At 39.7% G+C, this 27,120-nt stretch overlaps 3 protein-coding genes across 3 annotated transcripts; 2 read left to right on the top strand and 1 right to left on the bottom strand.

Moving 5' to 3' along the window:
• Nucleotides 1–15,835: 15,835 nt before the first annotated feature.
• LOC113350048 (pentatricopeptide repeat-containing protein At2g13600-like) lies at nucleotides 15,836–17,455 on the bottom strand. Its single transcript, XM_026594145.1, has one exon. The coding sequence runs from the start codon at nucleotides 17,453–17,455 to the stop codon at nucleotides 15,836–15,838; it is 1,620 nt and encodes a 539-aa protein (XP_026449930.1).
• A 132-nt stretch (nucleotides 17,456–17,587) lies between these two features.
• Nucleotides 17,588–21,390, top strand: LOC113279359 (accelerated cell death 11-like). The gene is made up of 4 exons (XM_026528054.1): nucleotides 17,588–17,883; nucleotides 17,987–18,159; nucleotides 19,537–19,682; nucleotides 20,941–21,390. Exons 1-4 carry the CDS (start codon nucleotides 17,698–17,700, stop codon nucleotides 21,045–21,047), a joined length of 612 nt encoding a protein of 203 aa, XP_026383839.1. The 5' UTR covers nucleotides 17,588–17,697; the 3' UTR covers nucleotides 21,048–21,390.
• Nucleotides 21,391–22,656: 1,266 nt separating this feature from the next.
• LOC113326118 (accelerated cell death 11-like) lies at nucleotides 22,657–23,862 on the top strand. Its single transcript, XM_026573912.1, has 4 exons — nucleotides 22,657–22,881; nucleotides 22,981–23,159; nucleotides 23,276–23,421; nucleotides 23,541–23,862. The coding sequence occupies exons 1-4, from the start codon at nucleotides 22,699–22,701 to the stop codon at nucleotides 23,645–23,647; spliced, it is 615 nt and encodes a 204-aa protein (XP_026429697.1). The 5' UTR covers nucleotides 22,657–22,698; the 3' UTR covers nucleotides 23,648–23,862.
• The last annotated feature ends 3,258 nt before the right edge of the window (nucleotides 23,863–27,120 follow it).

Here is a 27,120-nt window from a genome sequence, read left to right as displayed (position 1 = left end):
AATATCTCTGGCAGTTTTGGAAATCGTGATTTGGAGGAGTTTGAGGTCGATTAAACATCTGATTTTCATAGGATAGACTCCTTATGGGTCTAGGAATCTGATATAGGTGTTGAAATCGATTAGACTGGGCTCAATCGACGAATTTTTATCACAACAGAAATATATGGAAAGTCACGTGTGTGACCTGTTTTAGGGAATTTTAGAGAGATTAAAGTGCTATGAACCTTCCCAAAGATTTGTATCTATCTAAGGAAGAGTTTAGAATAAAAAGGAATTCTCAGAAACGCGTAGAAATTCTAAAACAAGAAATTGCCGCAACTTTGCCGTGAAGAGAGGGGAAGAGATTTTGGAAGATTTGGGAGAGAATTAATCGGTATTTTTGATATAAATAGATTGTTTGGGTCATATAGAAGGGGTGTCTAGAGTTTTGGGACCTGAGGAGGTCCAGAGAAAAAGAAATCAGAGTTTTATCAAACTTTGTTTCTGTTGCTGCTGCTGCACAGCTCAAGAACTCGAAGAACATTGACGCACGAAAAACAGTCGCAGAACAGTATCGTTGTTCAACAACAGAAGAGCATTAACGTTTATATACAACAGTTAATCATTGTTCCTCTTTGTACCAGAGATCTGTAACACTTTTACGCTGTTGCAAATCAGCTGCTTTACACCTTTCACTCTTTTAATCAACTTTTGAGCAACAAACATGTATTTTGAGCAAGTGATTAATATGAGGAGCTAAACTCCAACACTGGGATGATGGAGAAAGCCATATTTCATGCGTGTGGTAATTATATTTAATTCTTTTTATGACTTTTTGCATTAATCTAATCGTTTTATGATTTTTCTTAATTAGTTGTGAAGTCGTATGATGATGTATGCTTGGTCTAAGTGCTTTTGATGCATCATGCTAGTGATTTACAGTTAATCTTTTTAAAATCTACCCTGGCAAAGAATTAAAGTCAATAAACAAGAGCTATAATTGTCTAAGAATTAATTTTTGAACCACATGATATGAGGTTTGGTGGAATCCTGAGTCTCAATAATCTCTCGATATTGTGACAAACCTTGTGTATATATTTTCTTTATTTTTATTGTTTTCTATTTTTAAATCTGAAATCAGTCTCAACAAGTCCGAGAAACGAACACTTTACTTACCACTACAAAATTACATCAACTGGCATGGTTTGCCATTGTCACAGTGGTGCGGCTGGCATGGTTGGCATGCCTTGGCGCGGTAGCATGAGAATTAGGGTTTGGTACGTACGAAGATGATGTCGGTCAATACTAAGGGTTCTGCCGTGGAACATGACACATGTATATAAAAAAAGGTACCCTGGTAATTCTTACGTAGGTATGTTGAATGATTCAATAAATGCGCTAGTGGTTGTAGTGACGTCATGTCATATGTAAGGTTTTATGATTTTAACCCTAAGCTAAAAACCACCATCAACATTAAGTCCCCTGCTTAGCTCGGAACAGGAGCATTGTTGCGAGGTAAGCATAAGATGGTTACAGGCCAGGACAAAATCGAAATGGCAAGTCATGAAAAGATGATCAGGAAGACCCGACTAACCTTTTTCGAGAGGTAAGGAGAATTCACGATTCTTGTGTTGGAGGCCTTGCGTAAATTTTATTCGTGGTGTTGCTGGCTAGACCTTGAAATGGTAGAGGAGGTTGCTGGTTGAGATGCAGACTGTCGGTTGGCTTGGTCACGCGTCATCTTGGCTGGGATAGGGAACGCGGAGGTTATGGATTAGCGATTTTTCGGTGTTGGTGCGGATTGAGCGGAGCCGCTGGTGTTGGTCATCTTAGAATGGGAGCCTCAAGCATTGGTTGGCTTGGAATGGGAGCCACAGGCGTTTTTCGGCTTGGAATGAGAGCCGCAGGCATTGGTTGGCTTGTAATGGGAGACGAAGGCGTTGGTCGGTTTGGAATGGGAGCCGCAGGCATTGGTAGGCTTGGAATGGGAGCCGCAGGCGTTGGTCGGCTTGGAATGGGAGCCGCAGGATTTGGTCGGCTTGGAATGGGAGCCGTCAGCTTTGGTCGTCTTGAAATGGAGCTGCTTGCGTTGCTCGGCTTGGAGTGGAGCTAGCTTGAGTTCCTTGGAAGGATGACGACTGACTTCAGTTCCGTGGAAGGATGACGACCGGCTTCAGTTTCATGGGATGATGGCAACTTTGTCTGAATTAGGGTTTGGCATGCCGAAACCCTAATTAGCGCCCTTTACTAGAATCGTTCTAGAATTCTCGTACGAACTCGTATTTTGACGGTCCGCCCCTCCATTCTGAACGGAAAAGAATTTCCTATCTCCCTTCGAGGGAATATTTAGGTTTCGAGCTCGTTCGGGAGATGAAAACAGCTCAACATTAAAATTCAGGAAGAACTCAAGAGGGATGTTGCGGGCCCGAGGTGGCATAGTCGCGCCCAGTCATCCGTTTCATGGAGCAAGAAGGAATCTTTATTTTGTTCAAACTCTAGAAACTCGCCGAATGAAAAGAGATATTGACTTTCTTATGTTTTCTGTTACCCATCCGGATCCGTGCTTTCGTCTGCAGTGTCTCTTCAGTGGATTCCAAAATTTATCAAACTCCATTGCATTCTTGGGACGGATGGATGTGGTTGCGTTTTCGGTCCATCCTTGATTTTAGGTTGTTCAGTGCCTGGACCCTCTGATCGCGATGACAATATGTTGTGGATGCTTGTATTGGTCGAAATCTTCAGGAGACACTGGATGAAATAGATGAGTTGGGAGACGTTTCATTGGCGATGTGCTACTATCAAGTCTTCAAGGACTTGGTTCCAAGTGGCATCCTTCGAACCATCATCCGAATCTTGGACTATCGTGTGGAATGGGATGTGGTGAGCAATCCCCAGTTATGCTTCTGTTAGGTCCGATGGCTTGGCCGAATATGTGAATGTATCTTTGTGGCGTGCATTTGGAGTCTTCGGTACACATGTAAGGCTTCATGTTGAGAAATTCCCGCGGCTCATAAAACTTCGACAGTGATGATGTTGAAATCAGAAATAACCTGGTTGAGGGGAGTGAAAGCGCCCCATGTTGGTAGTCCCCATGTGTAGCCTACTTTCATTGCATCGCCTTGAATCCACGTCCACGGGATTTGATATAAGCTTATCGTACTCTTCTGGATGTGACGCTGGGGTGATCAGAATATCACATGATGAAATATCCTGGATAGTGAAGTGGTAGGAATGAGAGAGTTATGTTGTTTATCATGGATCCCTCTGTTTTCTTAAAGAAAATGTTTCAGCCGCGTCTCTGGAGTTATCTCATGAGTCTTTGATGGTCGTTGGGGATGGACTGCGATGAGCAGTCCCCAGTCGCATTTTTCTTTAGTTTCTGAAGTTCTTTTCCTATGAGTAGGCTTGGGATCCTCCGAGGCCTTGTAAAGTGTTGAAGGCGTCTTCTGGACAGATAGGTGATGATTTTCTTGCGCTGCGCCCTTGAAGAGTAGATGACCTTGTTGTGGCTATGACCTTTTAGGTGAACGTGTCTTATGAGATTTGACAGTGAAAGGATTCCGTGTATATCCTCAGTCCCCAAGTATGGTTTACATGTTTCCATCTTGTATGGTCAGTGGGTTGACCATGATAAAGACATCACCATTGTGCGTTCGTATTGGTGATTTTGTTACTTCTTCCACGTGGAACTTAAAATATGGAGGAGTACAGGTTACTTTTGTAGTGAGTACTGTTGTGGTGAAGCTCTGGCTAGTATCAACAAATGAGCGGCAACAGTTCTTGGTAGCAGATGTAATCAGAAGAGACTACATTGTCGTGGTAACAAAGTAGGTTGGCTGGAATTGTATGGGCATCCATGGAAGTAAAAGGATTGGCTGGACGCGTAAGCGAGCAAAATATCCATGGGTTTTGGCGATATGGATCAAAAGGCGGTCATGACTACGAAGGTGGGCTGGCTGTGATCATGATCCTTGACATGGGGAGCGTGGTGGTACGACCCTTTACAGGAAGAAACGGCGTTGAAGCAGCTTCGGCTCTTGGAAAGGATGTTGAAACTTAAGGAGACAAACGCTGAAGCTTCGGGTTCGGATTCTGGAGAAGCTTATGGAGAGAACGCTGAAGCGGAGCGGCTTCTTGAGCGAGCGTTGAAGCGGAGCGGCTGTCGGAGCGAACGTTGAAGTGGAGCCGCTACTGGAGGACGTTGAAGTGTAGCGGAGCGGCTACATTAATCATTGTACTGTCAAACTGGACACCCTTCAAGCGAACAATGGTTAGGAGTCCCCAGTTCCATCTATCAATCGTGCTTTCCAGGAGAGGTTGGGGTTTGGGAACGACTTCTCTGGTTGGAAACAGCTGCTTCCATGATGCATTGCGGTTGAGGGATGCGAATATGTCTTGACGCTGCGCCTACAGAATCTCACATAAGTATTTCATCATAGACTGCACGATTTTGTGGGCGAAGTACCCGGAAATCATGCAGCTCCTGACAGGAAGAGAGTCTTTGTGAACTCAAGGGGGTTGCTGATTTTATTTGCTTCGATTTTGGAGAAGTCTTTCCTGATCTTTACCTGTGATGAAATTAGATTGTTGATTCCCTTCTACTGGGCGTTCAAAAGGCAACGCTGAAAGGATGCAAGCTGCTGGCGCTGGAAAGATGCAAGATGTTAGTGCTGGAAGGATGCAAGCTGCTAGCGCTGGAAAGATGCAAGCTGTTAGCGCTGGATCGGCTTGGAATGGGCGCTGGCTTGGCGTGGACGCTGGCTTGGATTTGGTATGGTGCGGACTGTTGGATGGGCATGGCGCGGACTGTTGGCTTGGCACGGCGCTGTCTTGGCGTGGCGCAAACTTGTTCTTGTGGGCCCAGTTGCTTCTTTCCATACGTAGCTCAAATAGGAAATCATTTCCTTATTCAAATTCCAAAAGTGTTATGCGTATGAAAGGGGTTGGCTCTCCTTTTTATCTCGTATCTTTGTTCTCATGTCCTGGTGTTAGCGGTAGCGCGGTAGCAATAAAGTGTATTCCATCTATGTACTCCAGCGTTTCTCTTTCAATTTGTTTTCTTGTTTTGGGGAAAATCCTAGCCATAGGTATGCCTTCCATGAATCTGTAGAAATATTGTTCTTCTCTTCGAATATCACTGTAGTAGCGTCGGCTACCTCATGGATAATGACTGGTAATTGTTATTATGCAAAGTAGGTACATACGGGTAGGTGACTGATTCCACGAGGAACTGGGCATTAGGGTTTCTCTGAGATCCAAAAGTTGCAGGCCAAGGTGACCGAAGGTCCTTCTGCGGACGTGGTCAAACAACAAGAAGCGGAGGTCGAAAGGCTGTCCAAAGAGTTGGAGCTGAAACAGGCGGTCCTCCAAATAACGAAGTACGCCTTCTTCGAGAAGAGCAAAACACCATTGAATGGCTTCCTTTGAATGCACTTCTGTCTTCTGAAATTCTTCTGTTTCGTTTTTTTTTGAAAGGAAAATGAAACACCTAGATTTATGGTTTTGATTTTCTGGATTTTTGGGTTGATAGACAAGTGTTACCTATGAGGGTTTTGGAATATTATTCGGGATGAACTGTTTTAGGATGATGCCGTTTTTGGTTATGATTGTAAGTGACACAAACATCCCAGGGAAGATATGGAACATGAACGTTGCGTGTCGTTAGATGACATGGGATGAAACATAACATGGCTATAGGTTTTATTTCCCGTGAAAACTTGAAATAGTAAACCATGTATTTTGTCTAGGCAAGACTTACTCGGTTTTCTGGATCTGCTAACGAAAAATGAGTCAGGTGCAAGTCCGAGTTTTGTGAGAAGCACCGCAATTGTAGAAAGTTCCCAGTCATCCCGGAGTCACTTGATATTCGAGTCGGCAATCCCTGGGCGGATCGTTTTCTTTTAACCTCTATGAAGTCCCCAGTCGCCCCTTGCCGTGTCATGACTGGTAATCGGGTCGTCTGGTAACTGAGTCGTCGATCCCTGAGCGGATCGTATTGGGCCATCTGGTAGATGAGTCGTCGATCCCTGAGCGGATCGTTTGCCTCTACCGTCCTGACGTCTGGGTCGAAGTATGAGATCGAGGATTGAAAATTGACATTGTAACCGAAAGACCAATCTCCCACTGTGGTCGCCAATTGTTTGAGAGTTAAAACAATTTCTGCTGGTTTCGGTAATTTCGTGTGATGTGGGTGAGAAACAAATCCAAACCCTAAACAATATACTGCAAGGGAGTACTTTAGATTTGAAAGATCAATCTGTACAAGTTCGGCGTAAACCAAGAAATGGTCGTTCCAGACTTGCTTCGGTCACAAAGTGGATGAGAAGGGTTGGTTTTGGGGAGGGAAGCGAAGAGAGTGTTGAGACCAGAATAGTTGATTCTGGAAGAGTAGTTATTTTGTGACTTGTATCAGAAAGTGGGAAGCTAACAGATGGGAAAGCTAGCAAACGTTTTCTGATTGTTGTATGCTCCTGACCAGAACTTGTTGCTCGGTGGAAATAGGTAATGCCTATTTATACAAGTCAAAGTGAAACGTACTCTGGTCTCATTAAGAAATGGAAAAGGGTGAGGAAATGGGAGGAGGTGGTAACCGGTAACGCTTGGAATTGATGTTCCATAAAAGAAAGCGTTTTACCATTACTCCTTGTATTTACTAACCGCCTCATCCTTATGACACTTTCTAATAACGAGCGTAGTGTACGCCGCACGCTGTAAACCGCGAAACCAATACCCAATGAGCATCCCCCAGTTTGTGACATGTGTTGATGTCTCGAGTGTTTTCGTGGAAAACATGTAGCATGTTGTTGTTTTCTGGAAAGTTGAGCTTGGGAGACTTGCCGGCTCGGTGGTGACCTTCAACGGTCGAGATTTTGCATCTTAAGAGGAAGGTAGCCGTTGATTATTGAGACCTTTCGTTTGGTAGCCAGTAGCATGAAAGTATGATCAATATGGCTTTAATATGGCCCAGTTTAGACGTGGCCAAAAGTTAGGGTTTCGGATTTGTTTAGGCACGACCAAACTAGGGCCAAAGGTTGTCATGCGTTAGCTGGTAACCTTGGACGGATAAAATCTGCATCTTAGATGAAAAAGTGGTCGTTGATTGTTGCAAGCCTTCATTTTGGTAGCCGCATAGGGAAAGCCGAAATGGTATGGTGTGGCAAGGTGGTTGGCATGCCATGGGCACATGTGGCATGGCATGCCTTGACGCGTTTTGGCGTGGACAAAACTAGAGTTTTGGGCCAAAGGTTACCATGCGTTGTATGGCAACCTTGGACGGCTAGGATTTGCATCTAGGATGGAAGGGTGGCGGTTGATCGTCACACTCATTCATTTTGGTAGCCGCATGGGGAAGGTCGGCATGGTATAGTGCGGCAAGGTGATTGGCATGCCATTGGCACATGTGGAATGGCATGCCTTGGCGCGGTTTGGCGTGGCCAAAACTAGGGTTTTGGGACAAAGGTTACCATGCGGTGTTTGGCGACCTTGTACGGATAGGATTTGCATCTAGGATGAAAGGGTGGCCGTTGATCGTCGCACGCCTTCGTTTTGGTAGCCGTATAGGGAAGGCTGGCATGGTGTGGCGCGGCAAGGTGGTTGGCATGCTATTGGCACATGTGGCATGGCATGCCTTGGAGCGGTTTGGCGTGGCCAAAACTAGGGTTTTGGGACAAAGGTTACCATCCGTTGTTTGGCGACCTTGGACGGCTAGGATTTGCATCCAGGATGGAAGGGTGGTCATTGATCATCGCACGCCTTCGTTTTGGTAGCCGCATGGGGAAGAACGGTATGGTATGGCACCGCAAGGTGGTTGGCATGCCATTGACACATGTGGCATGGCATGCCTTAAAGCGGTTTGGCGTGGCCAAAACTAGGGTTTTGGGCCAAAGGTTACCATGCGTTGTTTGGCGACCTTGGACGGCAAGGATTTGCATCTAGGATGGAAGGGTGGTCGTTGATCGTCGCACGCCTTCGTTTTGGTAGCCGCATAAGGAATGCCGGCATGCTATGGCGCGGCAAGGTGGTTGGCATGCCATTGGCACATATGGCATGGCATGCCTTGGCGCGGTTTGGCGTGGCCAAAACTAGGATTTTGGGACAAAGGTTACCATGCGTTGTTTGGCGACCTTGGACGGCTAGGATTTGCATCCAGGATGGAAGGGTGACCGTTGATCGTCGCACGCCTTCGTTTTGGTAGCCGCATGGGGAAGGCCGGCATGGTATGGCGCGACAAGGTGGTCGGCATGCCATTGGCACATGTGGCATGGCATGCCTTGGCGCGGTTTGACGTGGCCAAAACTAGGGTTTTGGGCCAAAGGTTACCATGCGTTGTTTGGCGACCTTGGACGGCTAGGATTTGCATCTAGGATGGAAGGGTGGCCGTTGATCGTCGCACGCCTTCGTTTTGGTAGCCGCATAGGGAAGGCCGGTATGGTGGGGGCCAAGGACAATGGCGCGGATGGCTTGGCATAGTGGGGCCAAGGGTTTGGTACAAGCGGCTTGGCATGGTTGGGGGCAAGGCAAGGCGCGGTTGGATTGGCATGGCGGGGCCAAGGGTTTGGCATGCCAATGGCGCATGGTGCGGCTAGCATGGTTGGGACCAAGGCAAGGTGCGATTGGATTGGCATGGTGGGGCCAAGGGTTTGGCATGCCATTGGTGCATGGTGCAACTAGCATGGTTGGAATGCCTTGGCGCGGTAGACGTGGCTGGCATGGTTGGCATGCCTTGGCGCGGAGATGTGGCTGGCATGGTTTGCCTTTGGCACAGTGGTGCGTCTGGCATGGTTGGCATGCCTTGGTGCGGAGATGTGGCTGGCATGGTTTGCCATTGGCACAGTGGTGCGGCTGGCATGGTTTGCCATTGGCACAGTGGTGCGGCTGGCATGGTTGGCATGCCTTGGCGCGAAAGTGTGGCTGGCATGGTTTGTCGTTGGCACAGTGGTGCGGCTGACATGGTTGGCATGCTTTGGCACAGAGATGTGGCTGGCATGGTTTGCCATTGGCATAGTGGTGCGACTGGCATGGTTGGCATGCCTTGACGCGGTAGTATGAGAATTAGGGTTTGGTATGTACGAAGATGATGTCCGTCAATACTAAGGGTTCTGCTGTGGAACATGACATATGTATATAAAAAAAGGCACCCTGGTAATTCTTACGTAGGTATGTTGAATGATTCAATAAATGCGCTAGTGGTTGTAGTGACGTCATGTCATATGTAAGGTTTTACGATTTTAACCCTAAGTTAAAAACCACCATCAACAATAGTAGAAATGGATCAACTATTTAAAGACAAAGTTAGTCAGAGAAACAGAAAAAAATGATTAGGCAATATAATCACATTAATGATAGACTTTTTAACACAATTAACAACTTGAAAAGAATGAAACAAGCATGGAATAATCAAAAACATGATCCAGATTAATCTAAGAAAGCATAAGACATTAAAAGAATTTGAAATTTGAGGAAAAGAAAAAGATTGAAAAATTGGATTAACTCAGTTTTCACCCGATTCACAAAGCACCTCGTGACATCCCAAATCTGTCATTCTGATCTTCTTTCTTTCTAAGCATTCTCTTTAATCTTTTAGTTCACAGAGCCCCTTGTACCCATTTTCTCGATTAGAATCTCAAGAAAATCTTTTTCCTCTGTGTAGGGAATTCATATGCATTTAAAACTTGAAATTAAAGTTAGACATTAGTAATGTTGTTATAGGCGGTATGCATGATCAAAAACGATATTCCAATTGGAATTTTTAACCATATCTTAGATTCTTACTCCTTTCATCCATGTTATATAGGCAAAATGATAGTTTTTGGTTGTCCATTTTATGAAATTCATATATTTTCTTGAAGTTAAAACTTTTTGTTCTGTGATTTTCTTCGTTTTTATTTTATTTTATAATGACAAAAATTATCTTTAAATTTTTTTATCATCAATGTTTTTGTTCATTTTTTGGTTGATCAATGTTTTATTTCCTGTATTTTATTCTTTAAACATTATGATTTTTTATTTTCAAATTACAATAACAATAGTGGAAACTTCTATTACCAATTTAATCATTTATTTTCAATTGTTTTTTTTACACTACACAACACAACAAAACACAACACCGAGCAACAGAAAAATGATCTTATAAAACTTACCGCTATACCAAACTAAGCCTAAGAAAATGCAATAACAAAATTACCTTATACTTTTAATGCTTTAGAATAAAAACAGATGAAGGGTAAGACTATACAGATTATCCCTTCAATTTTTCCACCTCTGGTTGTTTCCATGCTTAATTCGGGGTCTGCAAAGTATATCATAAGTAAATTATAGTTTCAGATGCTAACCTTGTCTAAAATATGTACCAGTAAATTTTTTATTTTTTTTGATTGGTAAATTAATTTTTTTTTTATAGCTGAAATGATTGAGTACATGAATTATGTACCAGTATTTCTATTAATAACAAATATTGGCTACATGATTCGTCATGTACTGTCCAGGATGAGAACTACCTTGTGGGTGTGTTGTAGCAAATATGTTCCCACAACACTCCTAGAAATTTCTATTGGAAACTATAATCTTAACCATTTGGTGAATTAAGACTTATACCCTATGAATGAATTGTAGACCGTCAGATGATTCACGATATTCCTCGAGATGTGTTCTTAATGGTGAAGGGATTTTAGCTCAATTTTCCAATGACTTTGACTCCCTTAGTATTGTTAATGAGTGAAGGGGGGGTGGGGTACCTGTAAAGAAACTCCGATGCCTGAATGAGTAAGAGCTCTAAGCAGGTTTTTATAGAGATAGAAGGATTAGAAATGTGTACCTTTTTAATTGGAACTCCACCTCTACTTATAGATTATGGAAGAATTGTATCCAGTCCCGTTTCTGTCTAGATACATTTTTACCGTGTATCGGGACCAAATGTTTACTTGGTCTAAACCAATTTTCCTTGTTTTTAGGATCTGTAACTTCCAGGCTATATCTGGTCTTCTTAGTGAAAAAGCGGGGGTCTAACAACCACACCCAATATTTCGTTCGGCAATCTGTATGGACTAACTCCAGTATAATTCCAAGAGAATCAACTAGACAGTTAGACTCAATCAAGGAAAGATATCCAAGAGTTATATCTCTTTCTCAAATCAATCAGCAAATCAACGGGATGGAATCCATGAACTGATTGGTATGAGAATAACTTGAACGGTACCAAAGACCAATGTTCAAGTGTCAATCAATTTCTATCAACAACCAAAGGTTGGATTTACCAATTGAGTGAACTACGCACAACCTATGATATTTCAATTATATAAAAAAATATAATGCGGAAAAGAAATAACACAGACACCAGAAGTTTTGTTAACGAGGAAACCACAAATGCAGAAAAACCTCGGGACATAGTCCAGATTTGAACATCATACCGTATTAAGCCGCTACAGACACTAGCCTACTACAAGTTAACTTCGGACTGGAATGTAGTTGAGCCCTAACCAAGTCTCACATCTATTAAGGTAGATTCGCGTTCCTTACGTCTCTAAATCCCAGCAGGACTCTACGCACTTGATTCCCTTAGCTGATATCACCCACAACTAAGACTTTCTACGACCCAAAGTCGAAGACTTATAAACAAAAAGTCTATTCTGATAGATAAATCTGTCTCCCACAGAAGTACCTATGAAGTTTTGTTCCATATTTTGATAGATCAAGGTGAACAGGAACCAATTGATAATTCGATCTTATATTCCCGAAGAACAACCTAGAAATATCAATCACCTCACAATAACTTAACTATATTGTAGTAGAAGAAGTTATTGTGGAATCACAAAGAATGAGACGAAGAGCTTTGTGATTACTTTTTATATCTTACCTATTGGAGATAGATCTCGAGAAAATCTTAGAGAATATGGTACTCGATACGATAGAACAAGTAAGATCAGAACACGCAACTACAAAGAAAATAGTTGGGTTTGGCTTCAGAACCCCAACGAAGTCTTTAAGTCGTTAACCTATAATGGTTTTAGGAAAAACCTAGGTTAAAGGAGAATCGACTTTAGTCTCCACTAGTATCACAGAGAAGTGTGGGAATTAGGTTTTCCAGTTACTAAAGTTCTCCCTTATATAGTCTTTAAATCATGATTTGATATCTTAGAAACAAAGCAATCAATATTCATCCTTAGATGAAAACCTGATTTAAGATTTAAGATAAGTTTTCTTAAAGCCAAAGCAACATCTCTCCATCGTTAGATCATAGTTAGATGAAGTTGGCTCAACAATAGTTAACCAAAGTTAGCCATATGAACACTTTTATATTAACCACAATCATCTAACACTTCTAGATCAAATATGATGATCAATCATACATGAAAGATACTAAAATGAATCTAATTGTGTTACTCATAGAGTTGTTCAATTGTGTATATCTCATAGAAGTATAAAAGAAACAATTGATGCAAAATAGGATTTGATTCATGATTGTACAAAGTACTTATACAAGAATCAATTCATGAACATTAAGCCACGGTTTGCAAAGATTGCATTCCTTACTTTATAAAGGTATCTGTTCATGAGTATGAAATCATACTTAACCGATTTTAGAACTTTAACCACTTAGTTTGCAAACGGGTACACAAACATAAGTTCCGGACTTTGGTCTTGTCCAGCAGTTTGCAAACCGGTATGCATATTGCCGTCCAGGACCGTAACTCAGGTAGAACTGTTTGCATACTGGTATGCATACTTGGTTCCCGGACTTTAACAGTTAAAACCGTTCGCATACTGGTATGCGAACTAGGTTTCCGTACCTGAATCATACCACAACAGTTTGCATACTGGTTTGCATACTGCTATGCATACTGTCCTATATTGAGACAAGGTTAATTGTTCTAAACTACCATTTCAATCATTGAAACATACTTAGAAGAAGAAAATAGATATCTCACACAAATTGTTAGCTTATAAGTAATTTTCAAGTGATCGAATTATCAATACGAAACATTCTGAGTCGGCATCAAATGACTGTCTCACACAAATCATGTAAGATGTTTCAAGGCATTTTTCACATGATCATCTTTTGACTTATTATTTAGTTTCCAACAAATAAATTGTTTCCAACTAAACTCGTCAAGAATAATGATGAACGTAGCTAAAGAAAAAAGCTTCGAACACATATTTCGAGAAATAGATACCCGAGTTAAACTCAGCTCGAAATATCAAATGTGTATAATATAAAAGTCTATATAGCCATACGACTTAGTCTCAATAGGAGATATAATAGAATAGACTTCTGAGTGATAGATAAGTATTATTCTCCACATACCTTTTGTTGATGAAGTTCTTCCAAGCTCTCCTCAGTAGATCTTCGTCTTCGATCGATGAACGCCGTGAAGTCTAAATCTCTACTACGCATTCTATCCTAATACGAGACATAGCTATAAGCAGACTAGAAATCAAGACTTATAGTTTTGATCACCTAAACTTGACAAACAAGCTTGAGATAGCAACGCTTGCAAGTTCGACCGAGCAGTGCTCTAACACTTAGTAACTGATTCCTCTCTTTTCTGAGGATCTGTAACTCCCAGGTTATACCTGGTCTTTCTAGTAACCGATTTCTCCTTTTTCTGAGCATCTGTAACTCCCAGGTTATACCTGGTGTTCTTACTAACTGATTCCTTTTTTTTTTTTTGAGGATCTGCAACTTCCAGGTTTGAAGATGTACCTGGTCTTACCCATAACTTATTCTCCCTCTTTTTAGGGATCTTTAACCTCCATGTTTGAATATGTTCCTGGTGTTTTGCTGTAGAAGGATGACTAGGCTATAATCATTTACCCAAGGGCCCAATACTGGGTATAATTATTGGGATGGGGCACTTGGGCCCATATATAAACTATATGGTACAAACAGGTGCTCAATATGAACCCTGATTTTGGGCATACCGAAATCTTACTAGGCAAATCTGCTCTTAACCCAAATTTTGGGCATACTGCATAAAGACAAAAAAGGGTTGTGAAATAGCAAAATCAGATTACCCCTTAACCCAAATTTTTTTTAATGGAAAATCTGCCCTTTACATATTAGTGTTAGTAATATTGATTAGTGATTAAATATTTTGTTTAGTAATTAAGATAATTTTCAGAATTATAAAGGTTGTTTAGATGATTTTTTGGATCATGGTTCGGCGAAACAAGTTGAGGTTCGACTCACATCTATGAGCCGAATCTACCAACTGATGAACGGTTCGGCTCACTGAATCTGTTTACTGCATGCGCCGGACCTGTAATTTTCAATTCCAACCCTTTTGCTAGACGCTAGTTCGGCTTATATGAAAGTTTCATAGTAAGCCGAACAACATCCTGAATAGCCCGAAAAAAAATAATTACTGGTTCGGCTTATATTTCGAAAATCGTATGAGCCGAACATCAATTTGTTATTTTTTGGGTTAAAATATTGTTATTGGTTCGGCACATATTGAGAATATCGTAATAGCCGAACCTCGTAAATGTGCTAGGTTCGACACATATTATGATTATCGAATACGCCGAATCCCTATGCATCTCTATCTGTAACTAGGTTCGGCTTGGAATTTCATGCCGAACTGTTCATATACACTTACAAGAAGCTTTTGTGAATAACAGTTCGGCTAAAAACGCAACTCAATTTTGAGCCGAACCCAACACTGTAACCGTCATTTAATCGATGAAAAACAGCAAACAAGAGATTGGGTTTGTAAAACTTACTTTCTTATCCTCATTTCCGGAGTTGGAGATGCAGTCGGTTCAATTTCTGGTTCAATTGGTGGTTGATTTTCAGTTTCTACACCTTCATCTTCAATCAGTTCTTCTTCTTCAATTGATGGATTAGAAGACGATTTGGTTTGCCTACTCCCTGCTTTTCTTTGTACGAGTCATTATGTGGTTAAGTTTAATCGACGATCAAATTTTTACGAATCGACAATTAATCACGATGGTGAATTTTTTTTCGCAGGTGGGGGAAGAGTTCGGCTAGAGGAGGAGGAAGAAGAGATGTTAAGGGAAACTGATTTTGATTTTTTAGAAAACTGATTTCAGATTTTTGTATTAAGGGTATATAAGTAATTGAACTACCCATAGGGTACCCCTTATAAGGTCACCCAAGATGGGACTATTGTTTTGTATGCCTAAAAAGATTTAGGTATGCCCAAAATCAGGGTTCATTTTGTTTGCAGTAGAAGGGGAACCGCATGGAATCCGGGTAGCTCTCAATAAAGCTGTTGAGATAAAGCTTACACATGGAATCTGGGTAGCTCAAATCTTAGTTTTGAAGATCTGAAGGAAGGATTTTGACGATTCGTGCACTGCAGGTGCAAAATGGAGGATATTATGTTATTCATTTCTAGTTACTAAAACTGCAAGGGCTATTTCATCCCCAGAGTTTGTAATATGGGAGCTCACTCCCTTACAGTTAGGGCAATCAATAATCATGTTTTTATGTTCTAGACCAAACCACCAGTGTGGTTGTCCATGGTGTAGCCAGTCATAGTTTTTAACGAAGTTCAGTTGGTTGAAGGAAAAAGAAAACAAAGAAAAAGGAATCAAGATTGATGACAAAGAACCGCTTAGTTGAGCAGCAAAGGCTAGTTTATTTGCAAAAAAACTGACATTGCAATCGGAGATCCAGAACTATAGGATTCCGTATGATTATCGTGTAACTGATCATTTGAGATAATTTATAAAACAATATGGAAGATTACGCAAAAAACATCGAATGGTTAAACGCTGTGCAACATATGATTTCTTAATATTCAAGCAGATAACATAAATGAAGACCATGGAAAATGAGAAATCAAAAAATGTTGAAGTGTTGGAGTTCATTCAACATGAACATGTTGAAGATCTTTTAACAATTCATCAGGTCATGTTCTTCGTCTATCCAGCCTTTACTCATCAATGACTTTACAGCAAATAAGATCTCACACACCTCTGGATGCGATTTATCTGAAGTCAGAAAAACATGAACACCATTTTTCAGTTCTACCCAGCTGCAACCAGGCTCTTTTTTCACATGGTCATTCTTCATTGTTTTTCTAATCTTCTCGGTTTCATCCCAACCAAATTCTGCAGCATGCATATTCGACAGTACCACGAAACTGCTTGTGTTCTGCGGATTCAATTCAAGAATCTTATCTGATGCAAACTGTGCAAGCTCAATATCTCCGTACAATTTACAAGAACTAAGAAAGGAGCACCAAACACTAATACTTGGTCTCGAAGGTATATCCTTTATGAATTCTAAGGCTTCCAGTAAGAGCCCACTCCGGCATAAAAGATCAACCATGCAAGAATAATGCTCTGGTCCAGCAGACACCAAGTTATCTTCTGTCATCAGTCTGAAATATTTCCAACCTTTTTCAACCATACCTCCATGGCTACAAGATGATAAAACTGCTAAATAAGTGATCCCATCAGGATTAATTTTCAATTCAAGCATCTTTTCAAACATTGCTAGAACTTCTTCGACTTGCCCATTTCTTCCATATGCAGAAATCATGGTTGTCCAAAGAAGTGTGTCTTTTGTTGGCATTGCATCAAATACAAGTTTTGCCGAATCAACACAACCACATTTTGCATACATGTTCACGAGAGAACTCCTAATGATCAAATCTGATTGAAACCCAGTTTTAAGAATGCAGCCATGCACTTGATCTCCTTGTGGAATTGAAACTAGAGAAGCACAAGCATCAACAGAAACCGAATAAGAGAATTTGTCAGGCTTTAGACCTTGGGAAACCATTGAAGCAAACAATTTCAAAGCTTCTTCTCCTTGTTCACACTGCAAATAACTAGACATCATTTCATTCCAAGCAATCATATCTTTCACCATCATCAAATCAAACAAGTTACGACCACTTGCAAGACATTTGCATCTTGAATACATATTAAGCAAACTATTTTGCAAAACAACATTACCATCCAAAACACCAGATATTAAAACATGAGCATGAACTTGCTTGCCTAACTTAACATCTTGAAGACCAGAACAAGCGCTCAGAGCACCAGAAAACGAATACCCATTAGGAATTACATCAAACTCAATCATTTTCTTAAACAATCTCAATGATGCATCAAAATGTTTGTTTTGCACATAACCCACAATCATTGAAGTCCAAGTGACAACATCTCTTTCAGACATTTCGTCAAACACACCTCTAGCATCTCTTAAATTACCACATTTGAGATTAAAATTCATCAATGCTGTCATCAAGATGGTAAATTTATGAAACCCATCCTTAATAATAACAGCTTGAATCTGTTTCCCAGTGTTACAAGATTCAAAGGTTGCATTTTTAAGAGCATTGCAAAGAGAATACTCATCAAATGCTGCTCTTTCATGAAAGTATGAAACCGGAACAATCTCGCTCAGCGATCTCACCAATATCTTTGAGCGAATGGGTATTGTAATGGAAGACGTTCTTTGCAGAAACTGAAGCAGTTGGAGATGGTTTTTTGCCCTTGACATTCATTCCCCGGAAAAAAAAAAGGTATAGTCAGAGAACCGGATAAAGTTTAAACCTTTATTATTGGTTCCTGTATCTTACTGGTTCGTCAAACTCGAATAAACTTTATACCTTTTATTGCCAACAGCCCTGTCATTTATTCTTCTTCTCCGCGTTATTGCCAAGCCAGGAATATTTTACAGAGGAAATGAAAGATTTCTAGAGAGAGGGGCAAACAGAAGCAAGAAATTTGAGTCTCTCTCTAATGGCAGAAGAAGCAAAAACCTTGAGAAAGATATCAGCAGCTTTTAAAGATCTAGCAGATACTGTTGATTCAAAAACCCTAGATGTTGAAGTTGCACCATTTTCTCATGCTTGTTCACTTGTTTCCCCTCTCTTTGGCTGCTTAGGAATTGCTTTCAAGTTTGCTGAAATGGATTATGTTGCCAAAGTATGTCTCCATTTATTTACTATGAATGTCAATTTTGGTTAGTCCAGTTATTATATTGGCTGCTCAGGAAAATTAATCTATTGTTCTATGAAAATTGCTGCAGGTTGTTGATTTATCAGAAGCATCAAAATCAATACAAACATTAGAGTCAATGTTGGAATTAGACATTGAACATAAAACTCTGAAAGTAGCTGGTAGTCATTCGAGAAATCTATTAAGAGTCAAGCGTGGGATCGATATGGTTAGGGTTTTATTTGAGCAGATTTTAGTTACTGAGTAAGTTCTTCTCTTTTATCTATCTGAATTTTAGAATGCTGTGAGTTCATAGAATCATTTTAGCTGGCATTGTTAAGACAATGGAACATTGGATTAAAATTATAACCTGTTAACTACATATTTTAACAAAAATGTCAACCACCTCAGACCTGTCATCCAACTAAATTTCATTTAAAACAGTCCATGTCGGCGACTGAGTCTGAAAATGAGGCTACTCTTTTTTGGCATGCCAACAAGTAAGGCCTCAGGACCTGATGGGTTTCAGGCCACTTTTTTGAAATAATCTAGAACATTGCTCTAAGAACATCATTGATATGCTTCGAAAATTCTTCGGTACTGGATTGCTTTTGAAAGAAATGAATACAGCCGTTATCTCCCTAATCCATACAACCCAAACATCCTGAAACACCCGAGTGATTTTGGACTTTGCAACACCGCTTGCAAGGTTATTTCCAACTCTTAGCAAACAGAATGAAACCTCTTCTGGATAATATCATCTTGCCTTTCCAGTCCCCCTTTATCCCAAAACTGCAAATATCAGATAACATCGCTCATGAATTGATTTTAGTCATTGTGCTTAGTGTGTCGAGTGTGCATTCTTATTGATTGCTATGTAATCCTGGTTTATATATTGGGGCTTGCTAGTATATGCGGTTGACTTAAGTTGATCAAGACCTTCAATTCAGGTTTGAAGTTTAAACATAAGGTCTAGGGACATATGCAAGTTGAATATCTTAAGGGTTATGTGTCAAATAAAAGAATTAATTGGATTCGAAAGGGAAGTTTCTGAAGCTTATATTCGATTAATGAAAATGAAGCTTAGTTGTTGTTTCAACTTTCTGTTTTTGAGGTCTATCTAATTTAAACATTTTAAAGAATTTGCTGGAAGGGTCCATTACTTCCTCGTATGCTTGTGTTTAAAAGTGAATTATTTGATGGTACTGTATGTATATCAGAATCATTTTAGACTATTAATTGGATAGAAGGACATAGTATCTTGAAAAATCTCAGTCGCAGTTGAGGTTCAGTGGCTGTACAAATGAAACTGTGGTCCTCACACCAAAAACTCTTGAATCTACTGAATAGCCATTATGCTTTATGTTATTCAATTCTCAACACTTCTTAAACCTTGATTTTAGTTAGTCTATTATGTAATTGTGTTATTTGTCCAAACAAGAAAAGGCTTCCAATATTCGCATTGGTCCATCTGACTGATTCTACAAATTGTAGTTTCTGAATGCTGGACTTGACTGCTATAGATATAGTGTCATGTTAATATTCGTTAGATGCCAGCAGATTGATGTTCATAGGTAAAGTGATGTTTTCTGATGGAAATTGCCTAAAACTCGCACTAATTATTATGACTCTACGTTGCAGGGGAAATTCCTTGAAGGATCCAGCATCCAAGGCATATGCCCAGGTATTTGCTCCTCACCATGGATGGGCTATCAGAAAGGCAGTTGCTGCGGGGATGTATGCCCTTCCTACAAAGGCACAGCTACTGAAAAAGCTAAATGAAGATGGTAAGTTTGTTTGTTTTATTTTTGGGAATTCAATTTCATAGGAAAGATATCATGTGATCAACTACTTGTGACTATATATGTTAGTTTGAGGGCTGAGGGCACAAGTAGTTAACAAACTGCACTCCATTGCACTGCAACCACGATACCGGTAATTTCCTCTTTGATTTACCCCTTGAGAGGAACAAATAGGTCACTTTCAACCATTGTTAGCCATTATATAGATTGATGTGTTACACTGCAACCTGCAACCACGGTTTCTATTCCCTGAGTTGACAACTACCTGGGTGAAGAATCTTTTGAGGCTAACTACAGGGGATAAGTTCCTGCAAAACATGAAAATAAGGTCGTTATTAGTTTTTGAGATCAAACATCCATTTTCCATGTATTGTTATGTTAGGATTCAGTTCGAAAACCGGGTTTGAATTTGAGAGCTTTTTAGTAAAAAAACTTTAAAATGGCATTTTACTGGAAGCGCTGTAACCTTCTTTTTCTTCTTCCTCTTCATCTGGATTTGGTCAGTTTTCAGGATTTTCTCTGAAAAATCAAAAATCATACTGAGAACGATGTTACCGTGTTTTAATATATTTAATATTTTCCTGAAGTGCAACTTGAGTACGGAACTGTCTTTTCCCTAGTTCATGTTACTATTATAAATGGGATAGCATCTTAGTGGCCCTAGAGTCTTGTTTTTTCTTGTTTGTCCTGATTTGAGCAGTTTTTAGGATTTTCTCCAGAAAAGTTTTTCCTTTCCAAATTTATAAGACCAACTAATAATATCAAAAATCAACCCACGCTTATTGGACTGTCAACTATGCTGTCCTGTGAGTGCTAAAGTGGGGACCCTGATAAAGAGGCCTCAGGGTTAGATGTGTGGACGGGCGTTACTGTTGTTCATGTGACAGTTATATCTTGCCCATCAATTATACACTAGATACAATTCTAATAGAATCCTTCTACACCCAACGAGAAAAGTCCCGAGATTTCTCCCTTGGCCTTTTGGGAAGTGGCTTTAAGTTGGATGTCAAAGCCATGTTCTAATGGGAGCCGGCTTTCACAGCCAACCGACAGAGCATTTACCTACAGGAGAAATCTTGAGATTTCTTTTGGTGGGTTGATCATTTTCTATTAGAGATATGCTCCGGGTAAATATTGCTGTAGTTTTTTCAAAGTAGCTTGACTTTCATAACTACATGGGCTTTCAATTTTAACTCCAAAGATAAGCTGATGCATTGTGAATTTTTTGAAATGCTTATTGCAGAAGCCTCGGCAAGGATCGAAATGCAAAATTACGTTGCAGCATCGGCTCCTGTCATTCAGTATGTTGACAAGCTGTTCCTTTCAAGAGAATTGGGCATAGACTGGTGAAAACTCAGAAGAGAACATCTGACTACTCCTCGTGTTCATTATGTATTCAGCCGTGTACATTATTTATTTACTTCTTACAAGAAATTACCACTGCCTAGAAATTATTATCGCATTTGTAACTTTTCCACAAATAGTGTCAAAGGGGGATTACAGGTATTTCTGATTGCTTGGATGATGATGAAACAGTTTCGGGTTCACGACATTGTACCTTAAATCCCCAGTTATCCTTTCCTGAATTTGTAACCCAAACATTCAAGTTAATAGTATAAGTTACTGGATGTGGTATTGTAAGTGTTATTGTTTGTCTGTAATGCACTGTCTATTTTGGTGTTTGTCTCCTTTATTTGTTTAGACTCATGTGAAGTTCCATCAATGACTAACTCTTTGGTTATTTTTAGCTTTAGAATTATGGGGTATCCAAAATTTTCAAGGGTGGTAGTTGAAATGGAAGTGGACAGCACAGTTAGAAGCAGTACTTAACATTTTTTCTTGAAGTCACACACACACACGCAAGTGAACTTAAAGAAATCTGGTGGTACGATGTTGACCCAAATCTCTGAAAATTCCATTGCTTTTCCATGTAGGAAGCGCTAATAAAACTCACATTAGTCGCAAAGCAGGAAGCACTAAAACTCATTTAGTCGCAAATTTGGAAAAGGATTCACGTTGTGTACCTTGATTCCAAAAAATTTAAAGCAAAACTTTGTGAACTTGTGTGCTTGCACAATGTGCACCTAATTCAACTTAGAATCCGTAGACATTACTTTAAACCCGTAACGGCAAACAAATGACTAATATAAAACAAATTGGGTTACTGGGTAGGGTACCAAAATTTATACAACATAAACCAGAAAAAACCTTGTCTTATATAAATTTCAGTTCCTTCCCTTATAAACTGCTAAAAGCAAAATTTTGAAGAGAAGTTTCACTTGCATGCTTGTATAATGTGCACCTAAGTTGACTTAAAGTCGTAATGGCAAACAGAGGATTAAATGTTTAGAAATGAATTCAAACTTCGATTGTGTGATACCGTATATCCCATACCCATAGATGTTTTATTTTATATGAATTTGGTACACCCCTAACAAATTGGTATCCAGTATTGACAATCTTGGAACAAAACTATGGTGGTTAGTAGGGATATCAGGTTACTGAAGAGGGTACTGAAATTCATATAAGACAAAATACCTGTTAGCATTGTTGAAAAATTGGCCACATGACCTTGTACTAGTACCTTACTTTCAACCCTTGATTAGGATCTGGAACTAAACTAGTTATTGCGATATGTCATGGTTGTTGGTTTCACAATATCGTTTGGTACAATGAATAATAAGTTAGTACCATCTGAAAGCAAAAAGAGAATCTCTTGACACTGCTTTCTGTACAAGTTGTTTACTAGTCGTTTCCGGTCAAGAATAAGTTGGTCCGCGTTGAATTTCATTTTCAAGTTTTTCTTGACAAAATAATTCTATCTTATTACTCACTTCCACTCCCAGTCACTTACTCCTATGTCACACCCGACAATTCTACGCGTCGAATTCGACTATAAAAACAAGGCACATAGAGGTCTCAAATGAAGAAACACTACTACTCTCTCAAGTCTCAATACTTGCTGCTTGCACTCAATATTATCTCTATTTTTTGCAGTGCCATGGCTAAAGTAGCGAGACGTTTGCGGAATGTTTCCGCGGCATTCATAGAACTAGCAGATACTATAAGCAAGAACCAAGATGTTGAAACCGAAGATTTCGCCCGTGCCAGCGCTCTTGTTGCTCCTTTCTTGGGTTACTTGGGTTTCGCGTTCAAGTTTGCGGAAATGGATTATGTTCCTAAGGTCTCCATTTTCATATTCTCGTTCTCTGTTATCTAAATTCTTTGCACCACTCTTTTTGGTTCATTACTTGATATGCTTTTCTGTTTGGATTACATGCAGGTTGCTGATCTAGCTGAAGCTTCCAAGTCCTTTATGACATTAGAAGCAATGCTGGATCGAGACGTTGAGCAAAACACTGTCAGATTAGCTGGTAGTCATTCAAGAAACCTTCTGCGGATCAAACGTGCAATCGATACAATCCGATCTTTCTTCAAGCTGATTTTAACTACGGAATATGGGTATGTCGCCCTATGAGCTATACGCACTCCCTTAAAGAAATGACAGACACAATATCAGACTCCATATATAAATTTTTACTAAGAATATGCTCGTCGACTCTCTGTTGTTATTGCAGGGACATGTCCTTGAAAGATCTAGGGATTAAGGCTTATGATGAGACTCTTGCTCCTTATCACGGATGGGCCTTGCGGAAAGCCGTGCATACCGGGATGTTTACCCTTCCTACAAAGGCACAGTTCTTAAAGAAGGTGAATCAAGATGGTAAGTTCAACTCCAAATGATCAACATGGTAGTTTTCTTAGTTATTTATACGTAAGTTTAAAGGGGATACCGATATGTTAATGATGCAAACATATCTTTTTGTTTTGTTATTCTTGCAGAGGCCTCGGCAAGAATTGATTTGCAAAGTTATGTTGATGCATCAGCTATTGTCATTCAGTACGTTGACAAGCTTTTCCTTTCAAGGGAGTTGGGTACAGAATGGTGAAACCTTTGGAGAGCACATTTTGATCACATCTCATGTTCGATTGTATTGAGCATTTTGTCTTGCAAAGTTATGATTAATTAATATATTATATTACAAGGTTAATAAAGGAGAGAAGTGTTTTAGAGGGTGGGATGACAATCTCTTTGAGACAAATATAGGTTTTGATGCATCCCATCCCTCCAAGTTTAATCTAGGATTTGTACAATTTTTGTATAATTGACAATAAATATGAACCTTTTAGCTTTAGTTGCTTTCCAATGCTTTTATAATAGGGAGGATCCATGGACACTCTTATATGGACAAGATCGGACAAGATTTGCGTCATTTATTCTGCAAAACCCAAATGATAATGAATTAAAGTCTAATATTTTGTTGATATGATATTATTATAAGACTTTATGTTCCTACCAAAAATGAATGCAATTCGAGATAGCAAACCTGACCATCTACCAATCTTAATTTCAACCGTTCATTTTGAACGATTGATATTCAAAGGGGTAGATGGTGGTTTTATACATCTCGAATTGTGCTCATTTTTTACACCTCCAAAATAGACTTTAATTCATTATCGTTTGTGTTTTGCGGATAAAATGACGCAAATCTTGTCCGACCTTGTCCATATAAGAGTGTCCATGGATCCTCATGAATACATTGGTTGATACATTGGTTGAGGTTGTCCCTCATATAATCTTGAAACTTCCTATCCTATATGGATATAGAAGCAACGGAAGCAGGATTGAAAGTTTAGTTGGGCTAGAATAATATTATGGGCTAAACATTAAATCTCCAAGGGGCTACGCAAAAAAAAGGAGCCTGTTTTGAGGCATACTAATTTTTTTAGGCATACTAAATGATAGTACCATCTAGGATATTTTTATAAGGGGTGTTTAAGCTATACCAAAATCACTAGATTGCCCTTTAATTAGTTAAATTACTTAAATGCCCTTCAATTTAATTAAAAACTAAAACTAATTAGATTACCTAAATATGCTTTCACTAAATTAAAAACCTAAATCGAAACTAATCAAAGAAAATAGTCAACACTTTTTCATTCTTTCTTCTTCTATCTTGAGCGGCCGAACTTCCCTCACCTTCATTAACCATGAAAAACGAATTTCATTCACCGACTAATCGTCCGCTGAAAAATCTTTGATCGTCGATTAAAATCAAAACTATAAAATCATGAATAGAAAGAAACGTTGCGCTAGAGATCTACTTCCAGACGCGCATGTTGGAGTCTAATTCAATCACGCAAGTAATCGAGCAAAGGAATCCCTAATCGATGTGAAGTGCGAAATCTGAACCCCGATGGCTCTCAGATGTATATTAGAAGGTATTTATAACAAACCCGTCTTATTTTTGATTGATTGGAGTATGTTTGATTGATTGAATATGATTTAGAATATGAAATTATGGTTACAGATGTAGGTTCGGCCCAAAATTATCGGAAGAACCTAGGATTTTTCTTCATCTGTAATTTTACAGAAGATCAGTTTGGCTGATCTTGGAAATGATATTTTGAGCCGAACGTTGCACTGTCTTAGGTTCGTATGATTCGACTCTGGTGGGTTTTCGGCCGAACACATGAGTTGAATAGCTTCAGAAACTTCATGATCTTCGGTCGATTTTAATACTGCTAGATTTTGAGCCGAACTTTGAGACTTGGATGGTTTCAGAATTTCATTGATGTTCGGCTGATTTTGAAAGTGAAAATTTTTGAGTTAAGTATTACTCTGTCTTAGGTTCGTCTGATTCGACTTTGGTGGGTTTTTGGCCGAACTCATCATTTTAATAGGTTTAGAAACTTCATGATGTTCGACCGATTTTAATACTGATAGTTTTGAGCCGAACATTGCTCTGCATGTTCAAAAATGTAGAATTATCATACGAACCATGTATTTTAAAGCCAAACTTTGTATAATATTTAGGTGAACCTTGTTTTATTATCCGAACCTTGTATGTTGTACTTTTTTTTCTTTGTGTTGGGGACAAACCATAAGTGGTGGTGGTAGAGTTATAACTGATAAGAATAATAAGAAGAAGAGGTCTATGGAAGTTACTCCTTCTAATGCTAAAACTCCCCAACCTCGAGCAGGCAACAAAAATTTGGGTGCACATAAAAGGGGCACTACAACCTCCGATACAGAGGTTGGAGAGACAGAGATACAACCAGAATGAGAATTTCAGCAAAGTGAAGCTAACAAGGAAAATACTACTGCAGCCAAAGAGACCGGAAGCGGAGGAGGATTACAAGGTAACACAAATAGAGATGAATATGACGAAGAATATGAGCAACGAAGACCACGAAGGGATGGAAAACAAGTCGTTGAAGATGAAGAAGATGGAGAAAATGAAGATGAAGATGATGAACTAGAAGAACCACCACAACCACAACCAAATAAACAAGTAAAAGAGAGGAAACTTATTGAACCACGGAAGACAAAGCTTCATATTCCTGATGATGATTACGTAATACCTACCAAGAGGAACGCCCCAACGCTTGGTCTTCCTCAAGATTTAGGAAAGTTTTTGGTTGGTTATAATGAGTCATGGGAAAAAGGAATCTATGAGACTCCGGATCATAGGCGTGCGGTCAGAAATTTGAGACACCAAAGGGCTACAGCTTGGGATTTGAAGAATGAGATCGATGAGGTTCAAGTTACAATTCAGAATTCTGGTTTGTGGAAAGCAATTCAACATGAACAAAAGGCTTGTGATTCAGTGACCGCGTCTTCCTTTACTGAGAGATTTTCTCCCGAAACTTACACATTTCATCTTCCATTCGGCGAGATGAAAATCACACCTGATGACGCTAATAGGATTATAAGTCTTAAAGCACGTGGGATAAGTATAGATGTTGAATATTTTGAATTGGATTGGGAACAACTTTATAAGTCGGCCGAAGAAGTTCTTGGTTGGGATTGTGATACTACCGATTCGGAGTTTTGTTGCACCTCTAAAGAGGTGGAAGAAGTGCATCGTGGCATGGATAACGAACTAAAGATGTTGAAGTCGTTCAAGTTGAAGAATCTGAAATAAAAGTTCGAGAACATTGTGCAGAAAGTTAAGGATGGGTTGGTGATGGATGCGACCAAAATAAACCAGACCGCTGCTACTTATTTGTTGCACACTCTCGGCCGAGTTATATTTCCTGACCATACTAGCAACAAAGTTAGTGCTCAATATCTCCAATTATTAAAATATCTTCCAAAGTTTCATGAGTGTGCTTGGGGATCCGCTTGTGTTGCATTCCTTCTCGATTCAATTACTACAGACTTTAGGCTAGACTCTAGAAACATTGGAGGAAACTTCAGTCTCTTTCAGGTGCTTCTCAATAAGTTTGATTCCATTTTAAGTTGAAAAGAAGAGGGTATCCAAATATACCTCAATCTAAAACTTATCATATCTATAAGTCCTTTCTCTGAAAGTGATTGTCTATGGACTGAGTCGAGACAATGCAACTAATTGGTTCA

This window comes from Papaver somniferum, chromosome 1, assembly GCF_003573695.1.
Source record: "Papaver somniferum cultivar HN1 chromosome 1, ASM357369v1, whole genome shotgun sequence".
NCBI classification, from domain to species: Eukaryota; Viridiplantae; Streptophyta; class Magnoliopsida; order Ranunculales; family Papaveraceae; genus Papaver; species Papaver somniferum.
This window is presented reverse-complemented; position numbering and strand designations above follow the sequence as displayed.